This window comes from Telmatherina bonti (genome assembly GCF_933228915.1).
Source record: "Telmatherina bonti genome assembly, chromosome: 5".
In the NCBI taxonomy this organism is placed as follows: Eukaryota; Metazoa; Chordata; class Actinopteri; order Atheriniformes; family Telmatherinidae; genus Telmatherina; species Telmatherina bonti.
The window spans coordinates 36,329,470-36,341,664 of record NC_136623.1 but is presented as its reverse complement, the minus strand read 5'-3'; the positions used below and the strand labels follow the sequence as shown (position 1 = coordinate 36,341,664).

The window sequence follows — 12,195 nt, the reverse complement described above, 5'->3', positions numbered from 1 at the left end:
CATCCAAGTCTTTATGTCTATGAGACAATTTTGTAGCCTATTGGACTGATTTGTTTCATCTGGTTTAAAGGATAAATATATTTGAGTATCATCTGCATAACAATGAAAGTTTATTCCATGTTGTCTAATAATTTTGCCGAAAGGGAGCATATATACAGGCGTATACAGGCGGCTGAAATGAGTTTCCTCCGCAGGGTGGCCGGGCTCTCCCTTAGAGATAGGGTGAGGAGCTCGGTCATCTGGGAGGGGCTCAGAGTAGAGCCGCTGCTCCTTCGCATCGAGAGGAACCAGTTGAGGTGGCTCGGCCATCTGGTCAGGATGCCTCCTGGACGCCTCCCTGGTGAGGTGTTCCAGGCACGTCCCTCGGGGAGGAGACCCCGGGGAAGACCCAGGACACGCTGGAGGGATTACATCTCTCGGCTGGCCTGGGAACGCCTCGGGATCCCCCCCGCAGAGTTGGCAAATGTGGCTGGGGAGAGGGAAGTCTGGGCTTCCCTGCTTAGGCTGCTGCCCCCGCGACCCGACCCCGGATAAGCGGCAGAAGATGGATGGATGGATGGATGGATGGGAGCATATATAGCGTGAAGAGTACTGGTCCAAGTACAGAACCTTGAGGAACTCCATGACTTACTGTAGTTTGTGAGGAGGACCTGTCACTGAAGTCTATCAGATAAATATGATTTAAACCAGCTTAACGCTGTACCTGTAATTCCAACCAACTGTTTTAGTCTCTGTAACAGAATGTTATGATCGACTGTATCAAATGCAGCACTAAGATCAAGCAAGATCAGTATGGACAGAAGTCCATACCACAGGCAGGATGAATTATGAAGCAGTGATCATTAGATTATTTTGTCAAAGTTTCCTTTTATATATTGCATTCTTTATTTCAAGATTACAAGATGACTCAGCCAAAATTCCTGAGCTGCCAGCATGCACGGTTGATCCTCCTGCTCTGCAGATTGCTTCAATGTATTTTCTTAACACTTACAGGCTTGAGGATGGATTTTTGAAAATCAGGAATGGAGAAGAGAATTTGTATATATTAGTCATTACTTAAGTACAAAAAGTTATGCAAATACAAATTGAATTTTACAATTAAATTTAGTTTAGTCATGTATCTTTCATTTCGAAAAGTTAGACTTTGCGCAACTGTATAGTCAAACCTGTATTATTTGCAAAATATGTACAACATTGTGAGATGTATAAACATGTAGAACAACAAGTATAACAAGTATACTAATTAAATGTAAATATTAATATAAAATGGAAAAAGAAGAAATGGTGACGTCAGGTCATTAAGATGGAAAGCAGTTTCTCCACATGGTGTTGGATCACAGAAGACATCAGAAACCAGATCAATCTGCTGACTGTCTGACAGACAAATATCACAGCAAAAACATATAGAGCAAGAAAGCAAAGTACTCATTTAGAATAGATGTTTCTTTGTTATATTTAGTTATGAAACTGTTTAAATCTAAAAAAAAAAAAAAAAAAAAAAAAAAAAGTAATATTCTGTATGTTAATACTATTGAAAATTGTTCAATAAAAGTTCAGAAACTTCTTAAGTTTGGGTCAATGCTGACTGGTTTTGCTTTCTTTGCTTTTGCTGGTATGAAGCAGGTCAGCAGACTATTTGCCTTCTTGTCGACAGAGGAGCAGGGCTGCAGGTAGAGTCTGCATGGAATCATCATGAAAACACAATAAAATAAACAGCAGACTTAATTTGGTAAACAATTGTAAAAAAATTGGACATGTTATTTGAAATTTTTTATGACAACTGTGTTTACTTGCATAACTACCAATAAATGGAAATAACTGTTTGGTGCAAAGTGGAGAAAGAGGCTTGATGTGGCTTAGCTTCTCGACATCTGCCGTCATCATCATCACTTTGTCCAGCTTGCAGAAAGCAGACGTTCCTGTACAAAAATAAATATCCGTTTCTCACATCACTTGCTCTGTGGAATCTTCACACAGATTCCTAAGATCGTAAAAATGTTTTTGCTAAGGAGCAAAGACGTTTATAAATTACAAAAAAAAAAAAAAAAAAAAAAAAGATCTTTTGTCTCCCAGTCTTCCAAAGACATTTTTCAGTTTTACTCAACATCCATTCACATGATTTTTCAACCTGCATTTGCCTGCAAAATGCAAACCTGCAAAATGAGGAAAACACTGTTATTAGATAAAATAATATAATGCGTGTATCCATCAAGCTACATTTCCTCAATTACACCATCTAGACATGAATTCCTGTTTCAATGTGCCAAACATCATAATAAAGAAGGATGTTGCCTCCATTAGAAATGTCTTGCTATAAAGGTGACGTTCCAGAATCACACCACCTGCTTCCACATACGCATCAAACCCTCCATAAGGTTACTGCTACTTCAACTTCATTATTCTGAAATAAATGGGATTGAAGGATATGTAAACAATATCTTTAAATAAATTCATTACTTCTGTGTTTTATGATAGTATAAATGTAAAACATATTTACAGTGAACACAGCTCAAAGTGATTCAACAATGAAATTATATCAGAGATCACAACTATATTTATACTACTGCTAGAAGTGGACATTTTATTCAGCTTCGCGGCAACAACGGTGTTTAGGACACACACTGTAAATACTCCAAGTGGTGTAAACACACGGAATCTGATTAATCTGAAGAGGATGAAACCTGTGCCTTTCAGTCTTTATGACACACCCAACTGGTCCAGAGTTCAAAAAAACAATAAAATCTGATAATGATGTAAATTTTTCTAAATATGGAAAATGCTAAATAAAATTATCAGAAGCAAAACTAAACTTAAATAAATAAAATAGAATAAAAATAAAAATATGTCAAACATACCAACATTAACATCAAGACCCACAAACCTGCTATTACTGCGTAGTTTACCTTCCAACTACCATCACATGTTTTACAGCTCTGAAAAACTAAACATTCCTGAGAAGTTTAAGATTCCAGGCTGCAATATTAAACAATCCATATCGTACTCCAGTAGCATTTGACACTGCAGCAATGAACACTACTCTTATATAAGCAAGAGAGCAGTTAAAATAATCAAAAATTCTCAAAAAGATCAAATGATTTTACATATTAACACCTACAGATCTAAAAGGTGAGAAGGAGTTGTTAAGGAGAGCAACTGATGTTAATACCGCAGACAGACAGATACTAACATCATCAGACCTGAATCCTTCTCATCTGTAGATTTTGTGATGCAGACTTAACTGTTCAAATATAAAATTGAACTAAACATAAATAGAGCAAAAGTAGTATGAATTGTTCAGAGAGCAGGAGCAACAACTCACATTAGCTATTAGCATCAACACTGGCTATTAGCATTAGCCCTTCCACAAAAGTGACAAATAGCTTTTCGGAATTATATTTTTAATACTTACATGCTGCAACTGTGACGTTTGTCCACGGAGAGTTGAAACTGATCCCTCTATGTTTAAAAGTTCTGTGTTGAATAGCCAAAGTTTCTAAAACAGTCCAGTTCTTGTGTCTGCTGCAGACCAACAGGCCACAGGCAATTTCTTATCTTTCTGGAGTGTTGCCAAAAAAGCAGTTTGTCCAGGTAGGTCCTTATTCCTCTGATTCTAAGAGTTTTTTAACGCACATTCAAATTAGCCTTTTTTATTTGAATCCTAGTCCAGTTGCTGGGAAAATCTGCTTCGTTCGGGAAAATGTGAATACGCCAAACAAATTCTGATTCAGATCAGACTCGGCCCGCCTTCAAATGCAGGTCTCGGTCTGCTTTAAGCTGACCAAATATGTGAAAAAGATACCAAAAAAAGTCTCTTACTGCATCTGGCGCAGTATTGCATTGTTGGTAAATACATAGCGATGACGTTAAAGGTTCTCTGCCTCATCTGTTGTTTATACCCAAAGCAGCAATAGTTTTGTCTCATTCTTTAACTCTTAAGTGGAGGAAACAGAGTTTTCTTCTTCACACGGGTCTTGTCCTCTCTTTTCTTAAATACTTGTGTAGCACCATCTTTTGTGGGAATGGGGATATATAATTCTAATGGTTTGTATTGTTTGACCAAAGTGCATCTCGGTCCGCATGGATACACACCTGAGCCGAGTCCCAAATTGGACTGAGTGTTTCGGACTATCTTGACGTGTATGCACCCTTAGGAATACATTTTCCATCTCGCTGGTGACAGCTCCTACTGCTTATTGTCGGCTGCAGACGGGCAAGGCGAGCAAATCCCACACAGACATGAGCAGTGTTTAAGACCAACAGGTGGATGAACTTCATCACTTTGGACATTATTTGCGAGAAGATTTTTAAACAAGCTTTTTAGACATTTAATTTTAAAGTCAGTTACACCCAAATCATGTCCTGGGGTAGTTTATTGAAAGGAGCCAATTCTGAACACTTACAACAGGGATTTTTGCATATGTCCTCTTTATGAAACAGAAAGTTTACCTTTTCTGAGAAATAGTCTATTTCTATGTTTCCTGAACATCTGTGAAAATCATTTTTCCAGGAAGTCACAGTTGAGTTAAATCTGTGTTTGGAAAGAGAGACAAGACCAGTCCATGTCCATTAGAGCCTCAGACTGCTGCAGAAGCCAAACCAATAGTAGGGGACAGCAACGTGCTCTGTGAAGACAGCAGTTAATCCAACTATCCGTACTAATCCAGTTCATAAAAGCTAGTCATTAGCTTTTTTATGCTGAAACACATCTGGAAAGAGTGTAAACCCAAACCCATCCAGACAGAACCAGTTGTTGAGTTGTTGCTCAGTTACCAATCCAGTCTGTTCATTGATCCAATCTAGAGATGCTTCAGGATCACATACACTGTTGGTAAAAGACACTGCCACCTTGTCCTCAGTTATACCAGTGCTATTAAATTTGGTCGAATGAGGGACCAAATTAAACAGTACTGATTTAAACCCTCAGAGTGCTTCATATCATTAAAATTGGGCTGCAATGATAATACTGGGACAGATCTAACAGCAGAGGGATCATCTGGACAAAAATGGTTGAAGATCTAGACTTTGTTCACTATCATCAAATGACATATTTCTCTTGGTGGTCTTACAGTTTTGTGTCCGTTTTGACAGGCTACGTGTAGAGCTGTCTGCCCCATAGCATCCTCCACATCCACATTGGAAACGTGCTGCACCAGATCGTGAAGAAGTTCTGTTCTCCCATTTACAGCCAGCCAATGTATCTGCAGCAGAGATTCATACAAAGACTATTTAATCAGGATACTGGTTTAACTCATAGAAGTGAAACCAAATCAACTCACAGCTGTCAGACCCTCGTTGTTGCAGATGTTGACGTCAGCATTATACTCCAGCAATTTACCCATGCACTTTTTTTGTCTGAGGAAACATTTGGTTCATGTCAGTTAATAGTTGTGGAGTTGGTGTCCTAGTCTGAACTGATTAGATGGGGTAAAAAATGGTTTAAACATTTTAACATATGCAATCATACCCATTCCTAGCAGCGAGATGGAGAGGGGTGCATCCTGAGATGTCCTGGTAATTTGGGTTGGCTCCTCGTTTCAGCAGCAGAACCAGACACTCCACCGACCCGCAACTGTACGAGCAGAACAAAGACAGTCTGAGCAGCTATTTATAAATATATATACATTAGTGTTGCATCCATACTGATACTAGCATCAGTATGTCCCGATACTGCACTCAAATGTTGGTATCGGCATTGACAAGTACAAAAAAAATAAATTAAAAAAAAAAAATTAAAAAAAAAAAAAAAAAAAAAATCGCACATGTGCCATTTGCCAATACTAATATTGAATTTAGAACAGGGCTCCTTTAACTTCTCTTGCCTGACACTCGCTGCTGTGAGAACACATGTTTAGCTTTTAACTTACTATTGGTCCAGAACAGCTTTTTTAGGTTCAGGAAAAACAAACCAGTGTGATACAAGGTAGAAGATGTCGGCAGTTTGGAAGTATTTCAGTATCGAAACTCCAGCAAGTACAGCAGCTACATGCAACATATGTGGTCTTAAAGTTGCTAGAGGTGGAAGTAAAACCACTAGTTTCAATACATCAAACTTGATTAAACATTTGCGAACGAAACATGCAAACGAACACTAAGGGTTTGAGGCGGCGGCAACTGCAAGTAAGAAAAAGAGGGACGAGAAGCTGCAACAAACCCTGGTGAGCTCACTTGAGAGGAGGGACCAGTGGGACGAGAAGAGTACAGCAGCTAGAAAGCTGTCTGAGAAAATTACTGAAATGATTGTACTCTGTAACCTGTCCCTTTTATTTGTTGAGAGCGTGGGCTTTATTTATGGCTCACGCAGTACCAAAATACAAAATCTGAAGCCGCAAATATATCACAGAGACAGCCGTCCCTGGAATGAAAAAAGAGATAATGGAGCATGTTTTAAAGAAGCTAGAAAAGGTGCAAGCCATAAGCTTGACTACTGATATCTGGAGCAGCGACTTTTCCCCACTTTCCTTGCTCAGTCTAACTGCTCACTGGGTGGACAGAGAATCATTCAACCTGGAAAGCGTTGTGCTGCATGCGAAAGAGTTCAAAGGTTTCCCACACAGTTGAGGCAATTGCAAAAGCAATTGAGACTATGCTGCTTAACTGGAAACAAAATTATGATTTAGTGGTGAGGATAATGTTTATTTGTCGTTGTAGCGTTTAACATCTACAACAAGCTACCGGTTGTCAATGGGTTAATTATTTTGCTACATGTACTTCCTCTTGAATGATCACTCCTCGTGAGATCCAGTCGATAATTTATTGTCTTTTTCGTTGCACATTCCTTTTATGATAAAAAGCATAACAGTCTGCTGGACGTACAGTAGAAAACTATTTGCCTCCCTCATTAACAACACCTGTGCACCTAAAATCCTGACCCTTAAGTAACCCCCACTACAAGCGTCACGGTATGTGATACCACCCCCTGGTGGATGGGGAGCTTATAAAAGAAACATGGCTCCTACACACCAGCCCCTAATTGCGTGTGGCAGAAGACATAGCAATTACACAATCTTGTATCAACGGAGCCACAAAAAAAAAACATGAATACGCATGAGAATCCATACACGGACTTATATTTACATTAGACAACAGCTTCACATAATAGACATATTTTGGTTACAGGTCTTTCAATCACGTTAGTTTTGGTTTGGAGGCGAACCACACGTACTAGACCTTTCTTATCTGGAAATGTTTTCAGAACTCTTCCAAGCACCCAAGATCCCCTGGGTATTGTGGAATCCATGACAATGACAACATCTCCAGAAATGAACCTTCTTTTGTACTTGGTCTATTTTTGTCATTCTTGTAGCAATGGTAAATATTCTTGGATCCATCGTTTCCAAAAGAGATCGGATATGTACTGAACTTGTTTCCACCTTTTCTTGGAATAAAGATCTTCCTTGTCGAAAAGTCCTGGTGGGAGAACTGGTTTTCCTTTCAGGAGAAGCAAATGGTTGGGTGTTAAAGCTTCAAGACCATTGGGGTCTTCTGACAGCTTTGTTATAGGTCGATCATTGAGTATTGCCTCAGCCTCGCATAGCAAAGTGTGAAATCCTTCATCATCTAACATTTGCTGACGAAGCACAGAATGCAGGACCTTTTTAATCAGTCGTATGAGACGCTACCATACATCACCTTGATGTGCGCCAAATGGTGGGTTGAAAATCCACTTAATTCCCCTTTGTGACATGGATTTCTCAATTTGGTTATGGTTTAGAGCTGCTAATGCTTCCCGTAGTTCTCTTTTTGCTTCCACAAAATTGGTGCCAATGTCTGATGTCATTTGTGAGACTTGTCCTCTTCGAGAGATGAACCTCCGTAATGCATTATTGCATGAATCAGTGTCCAGAGAGTAAGCCATTTCCAGGTGGACCGCTCTGCTTGTCATACAAGTGAATAGGACGCCATATCGTTTTACAATGTTACGCCCTCTTTTCAACTGGCCCAAAATAATCTACCCCAATGTTGGTGAATGGCGGTAAATCAGGGATTAATCTTTCCTCAGGCAGATCTGCCATTTTTTGTTCACTTGTTCTTCCTCCATACTGTTTGCAGAACACGCACTTTGCTATAACCTTTTTCACAGCTGAGAGACCATTTGTAATCCAAAACTTTCGTCTTATATTAGAAAGGACATGATTTCTGCCTCTATGACCGAGTTACAAGTGATAATGACGAATGATAAGACCGGAGATGTGCTTGTCTGTTGGTAGAAGGAGGGGATGTTTTATGTTTTCAGGAATAGCTGCTTTGCTCAGCCGGCCTCCGACCTGGAGTTGGAGGTCGGCTGACCCGGAGTCGGCAGCGGTGATCTCCAGGCGAGGAACGGTAACAGGCTTAAGTAGAATCTGTAGAAATTTCTGTTGACCGTTTCGATCACATCTGGTGAAAAGTTAGTTAGATTATTCTCAGCAGTCTTTCTTAAAGCAAAGCAAGCACAGCTTGGAGAGGAAACTGCTCCAAATAAGTGAATGGTCATGCGATATTCTTCAAGGTCCTTTCCTAGATTACCTTCGGGCCACCACAGAAAACGCAAAAAATCCACATGCTCCTCAGTTACTTTTACTTGATGGAACATGGCCTTTATATCTGCCATCAGGGCAACATGCTCCTTCCAAAATCTCATTAGAACCCCTACCAGTGAGCTTGTTAGGTTTGGGCCTTGCAAGAGTTGGCTGTTGAGTGACGTCCCTTTATATTGTGCTCCACAGTCGACTACCACACGCAATTTATCTTTCCATGGATGATACACACCGTGGTGTGGTGTGGTATGTACCATACTTTGCCCTTTGTCACCACCAACTGGTGCTGCGGCACTTGCTCGGCGTAGCCATTATGAATAACTTCTGCAATAATGTTAATGTATTCCTTGTGAAAGTTAGAATCTCTCTGTAGTTTCTTTTTCAGACCAAGAACACGTTGCAAAGCAATAGAGATGTTGTTTGGCATTGACACATTTTCTCCTTTGAAAGGCAGTGGTAATATATAGTGTCCTTTCCGAAGCTGAGCAGAGCATTCCATTATTTCCAAAAATCTCTTTTCTTCCCTTGACATTTCTTCATTTTCTGTTGAAGCCTTTTCATTGAAGTCATAGTTATACTGACTGGTTAACAAATCCTCAATTCTGTCTACCACAGTCCTATTGGCATGGAATGTTAGACAATCACTCGCACAACCACTGCAACCTTGTACTGTCCCATTTATAACCCATCCTAGTAGGGCTTTGACTGCGTAGGGCCCATCTCCCTGGCTGTTAACAATTTCCCAAGGTTCCATCAGCTGGATGCATTGGTGCCAATTAGAAGATCCACGTCAGCGTTTATGCGAGGAACCTTAGCCCCTTTAAGATAAGGCCACTTAGTCAGTTCCTTTTCACTGATGATGTTGTCTGTAGAGACCGGCATCTTCCTTTGGGTAAATACACTAGGAAGCTGATAGAAATGTTTGCCAAACAACCCTGAAAACTGCAAATCTTTTATAATGGAGGTCATCACTGTCTTATTTTGACTCATGGTGCGAAGGTGAATCTTGGCATTTCGTCCTTGAATGTTCAACTTATGAAGGAGCCTTTCAGAGCAAAAAGTGTCTGTGCTCCATGGATCCAAGAAAGCATAAGTTTCAATAACTTTAGTTCCCTTTGTGCTCTTCACTTGAACAGGCAAGATGGGAAGAATACCATTGTGGTGGCCAGCCCCTGTATGACCACAGGTGGATGTTGCTTTACAACCTCCAGAGGATGTCTTTTCTTGACCTGTACCCTTCCAATTAGTCTTTTCTCCTTGTCCAATATGCAATATACTGGGATGCATTTGATTGCAGGGTTTGCAAGTAATGCACTTATCACAACTCTTGCTTTAATGTCCTGTGTTCAAGCAACCAAAGCATAGTCCTTTCTCCTTTAGAAAGTCTAATTTTTCCCAGTGTGATCTTTTACCAATTGTGAACATTGCTCCAATACATGACCATCCTCTGAACAGAATAAGCAAGAAGAGAAACTTGTTCTGTTTGGAGTCTCTTTATTTTCACGAACGGCCCTTTTAAGTTCATCCTTGACAGAAACATGAGTGGAAAAGCTATTTCTTTTGAGCTGTGATTTTATTTGAGGCTGATTTGGTCTTGTTATTCCTTTGATAGATGGAGTGTCCTGTATGATGCCGATAACTGGGTCTGATGTAATCTTGATCTGTTGCTCAATGAAGTTGACAATGTCTGGAAAACATGCCCTTCGACCAGTACTTTCAAGAATTTCACTTGCCTTTGTTCTCCACTTCTCTCTGAGTTTGTAGGGAAATTTCTGACTCAGAATTTTCATATTGGATGGCATACTTAATTCCTCCTAATATTGCAATTCCTCCATGGTGTTGCAGCATTCACAAAGGAAAAGTCCATATGCCTTTAGTCCTTTGGCATCCTCACTTTTGACACTTGGCCAGCTCGTAACCTTCAACATGTAGGCAGCTGTTATAATGAATTCATTTCCAAAGTGTTCCTTTAGCAATCTTTTAGCAGTGGCATATCCTTTTTCTGCAGTCATGTGAAGACAACTGCGTACCCTGTGCTCTGGTGTACTGCTCAAGATAGTACAGACAATCTCCTTTGCATGCGGTTGGTTGGTGCCTTCTGGGGCCGGTGGCGGCTCCCTGGTTTGGGTTGCTGGGAGCTCTGGTTGTTAGGGCGGCTAGCCCCAGTTTGTCCTGGTCTTTCCGGGCACGGGACATGGGGGGCAGGCCTAGTTCCGCTGGTGGCTCATCTTCTGGAGGAAGAACCCACTTTCCTCTGGACAAAAATCCCCGCTCTCCATCACACACAGGTAGGGCATTGGGAGGTGGGCACGTTGTGCTGGGTGGTGAGAAAAGCCATCAAGGTGTTCTTGATCACTGCACCTAGAATCTGCTCACCTCTCAGTTTTAATCACATTTAGTCACCAAAACACAAAACACTGACGACTCATGGTCAAGTTTTAGGGGGCGGGGCATGCAGTGTACGGCGGGTGGGGCTGCTTAGGCGGTTCCTCCCCCGACACGGTGCGGTTACCTCCCTCAATTTTAATTGCAATTAACAGACACTTCGCAGAGGAGCGGGGGAGTGGGAGATGGGGTGTCTGTAAGCGACAGGATAAATAGTGTGTGTGTGTATGTGTGTGTGTGTGTGTGTGGAAGAAGGGAATGTGTGCGCACATATGTGAGTGCGTGTGTGTGTGTGTGTGTGTGAGTGAGTGTATGTGAGTGTGTGGGAGGGGTGAAAGGGCCTTGGTGACCGGGGAGCGCGGCCGGTGCACTGGGGCGCGGCCTGGCTACCATTCGGTGGCGTTCTGGGTGTCCTGGCTCTCCATTGGCGTAGGCTGTACCTTCTGTCTACGGGGGTGGTGGGGTTGCCTTCGGGCTCTTGGGGTCCTGGGGCCCGCCCTCTGTCTGTCCTGGGGGGCCGGTGCCCGGCGGAGCCAGGCTTTGCTGTTCCGGGCCTGCTGGGGCCTGTTCCCCCTGACCATGGAGGGCTCTGCTGGGGCCCCCCCTCTGACACCTCCTGGGTGGATGCATGGCTGGCTCCGGAGCGGGGTGGTTGGGATCTGTGCTTGGGGACGGCCGCCAGCTGCTCGAGCCTCGGGGTTCTCCGGGCCTTCCTCTTGCCTGCGTGTGGGCGGGGCCACATTGGCATGATCACTCTTCTCTGAACACGTTCCACTCTGTATGTTCTGCATGTGACACAGTCACTGAGTCACCTGCAGGTTCATTTACTAACAACGGCTGGTTTTCTTCCTGTGTGTCTAATTTAGCTTGTGAGCTCTGGGTTTTCCTGATAGTTGATGGCTTCATCCTCCCGCAGGGGGAACATGACTCCAGTGTGTATAGGTGTATGGATGTGTGTATATATAGGTGGGTGTGTATGTGTGCTTATATACACACAAATGTATGTAGGTTGTTCTCTTTTTCAATCTTTTTTTTCTCTCTCTCTCTTTTTCTCTCTACAAGGTGTTTTCTGGTTTCTCTTCTTTTCAATTCTCTCTGTGTCCCTCTTCTGTCCTCTCCGGTCCAGCAGTACAAACTTTGTAATACAAACAATTATGCAAAATAAATAGAAAAATAAAATTAAAATCCAGAATATCAAGGGGAGCATTATATCTATGATGCTTCCCTTGGCAAAGTAAATTTACCCAGCAGAATACAGCATCCAGAAAATCCATTTTGCCTGCTTAAATGCTGG

General features: G+C 41.8%; 1 protein-coding gene across 1 annotated transcript in view; it reads right to left on the bottom strand.

Moving 5' to 3' along the window:
* Nucleotides 1-12,195, bottom strand: part of hace1 (HECT domain and ankyrin repeat containing E3 ubiquitin protein ligase 1) — a 66,358-nt gene that overhangs the window by 40,399 nt on the left and 13,764 nt on the right. The window contains exons 4-6 of the mRNA XM_079241178.1: nucleotides 5,465-5,569; nucleotides 5,277-5,352; nucleotides 5,067-5,198 (exon numbers count right to left, since the gene is read on the bottom strand). Coding sequence (XP_079097304.1) covers nucleotides 5,067-5,198; nucleotides 5,277-5,352; nucleotides 5,465-5,569 — 313 coding nt within the window. The remainder of the gene's footprint in view (nucleotides 1-5,066; nucleotides 5,199-5,276; nucleotides 5,353-5,464; nucleotides 5,570-12,195) is intronic.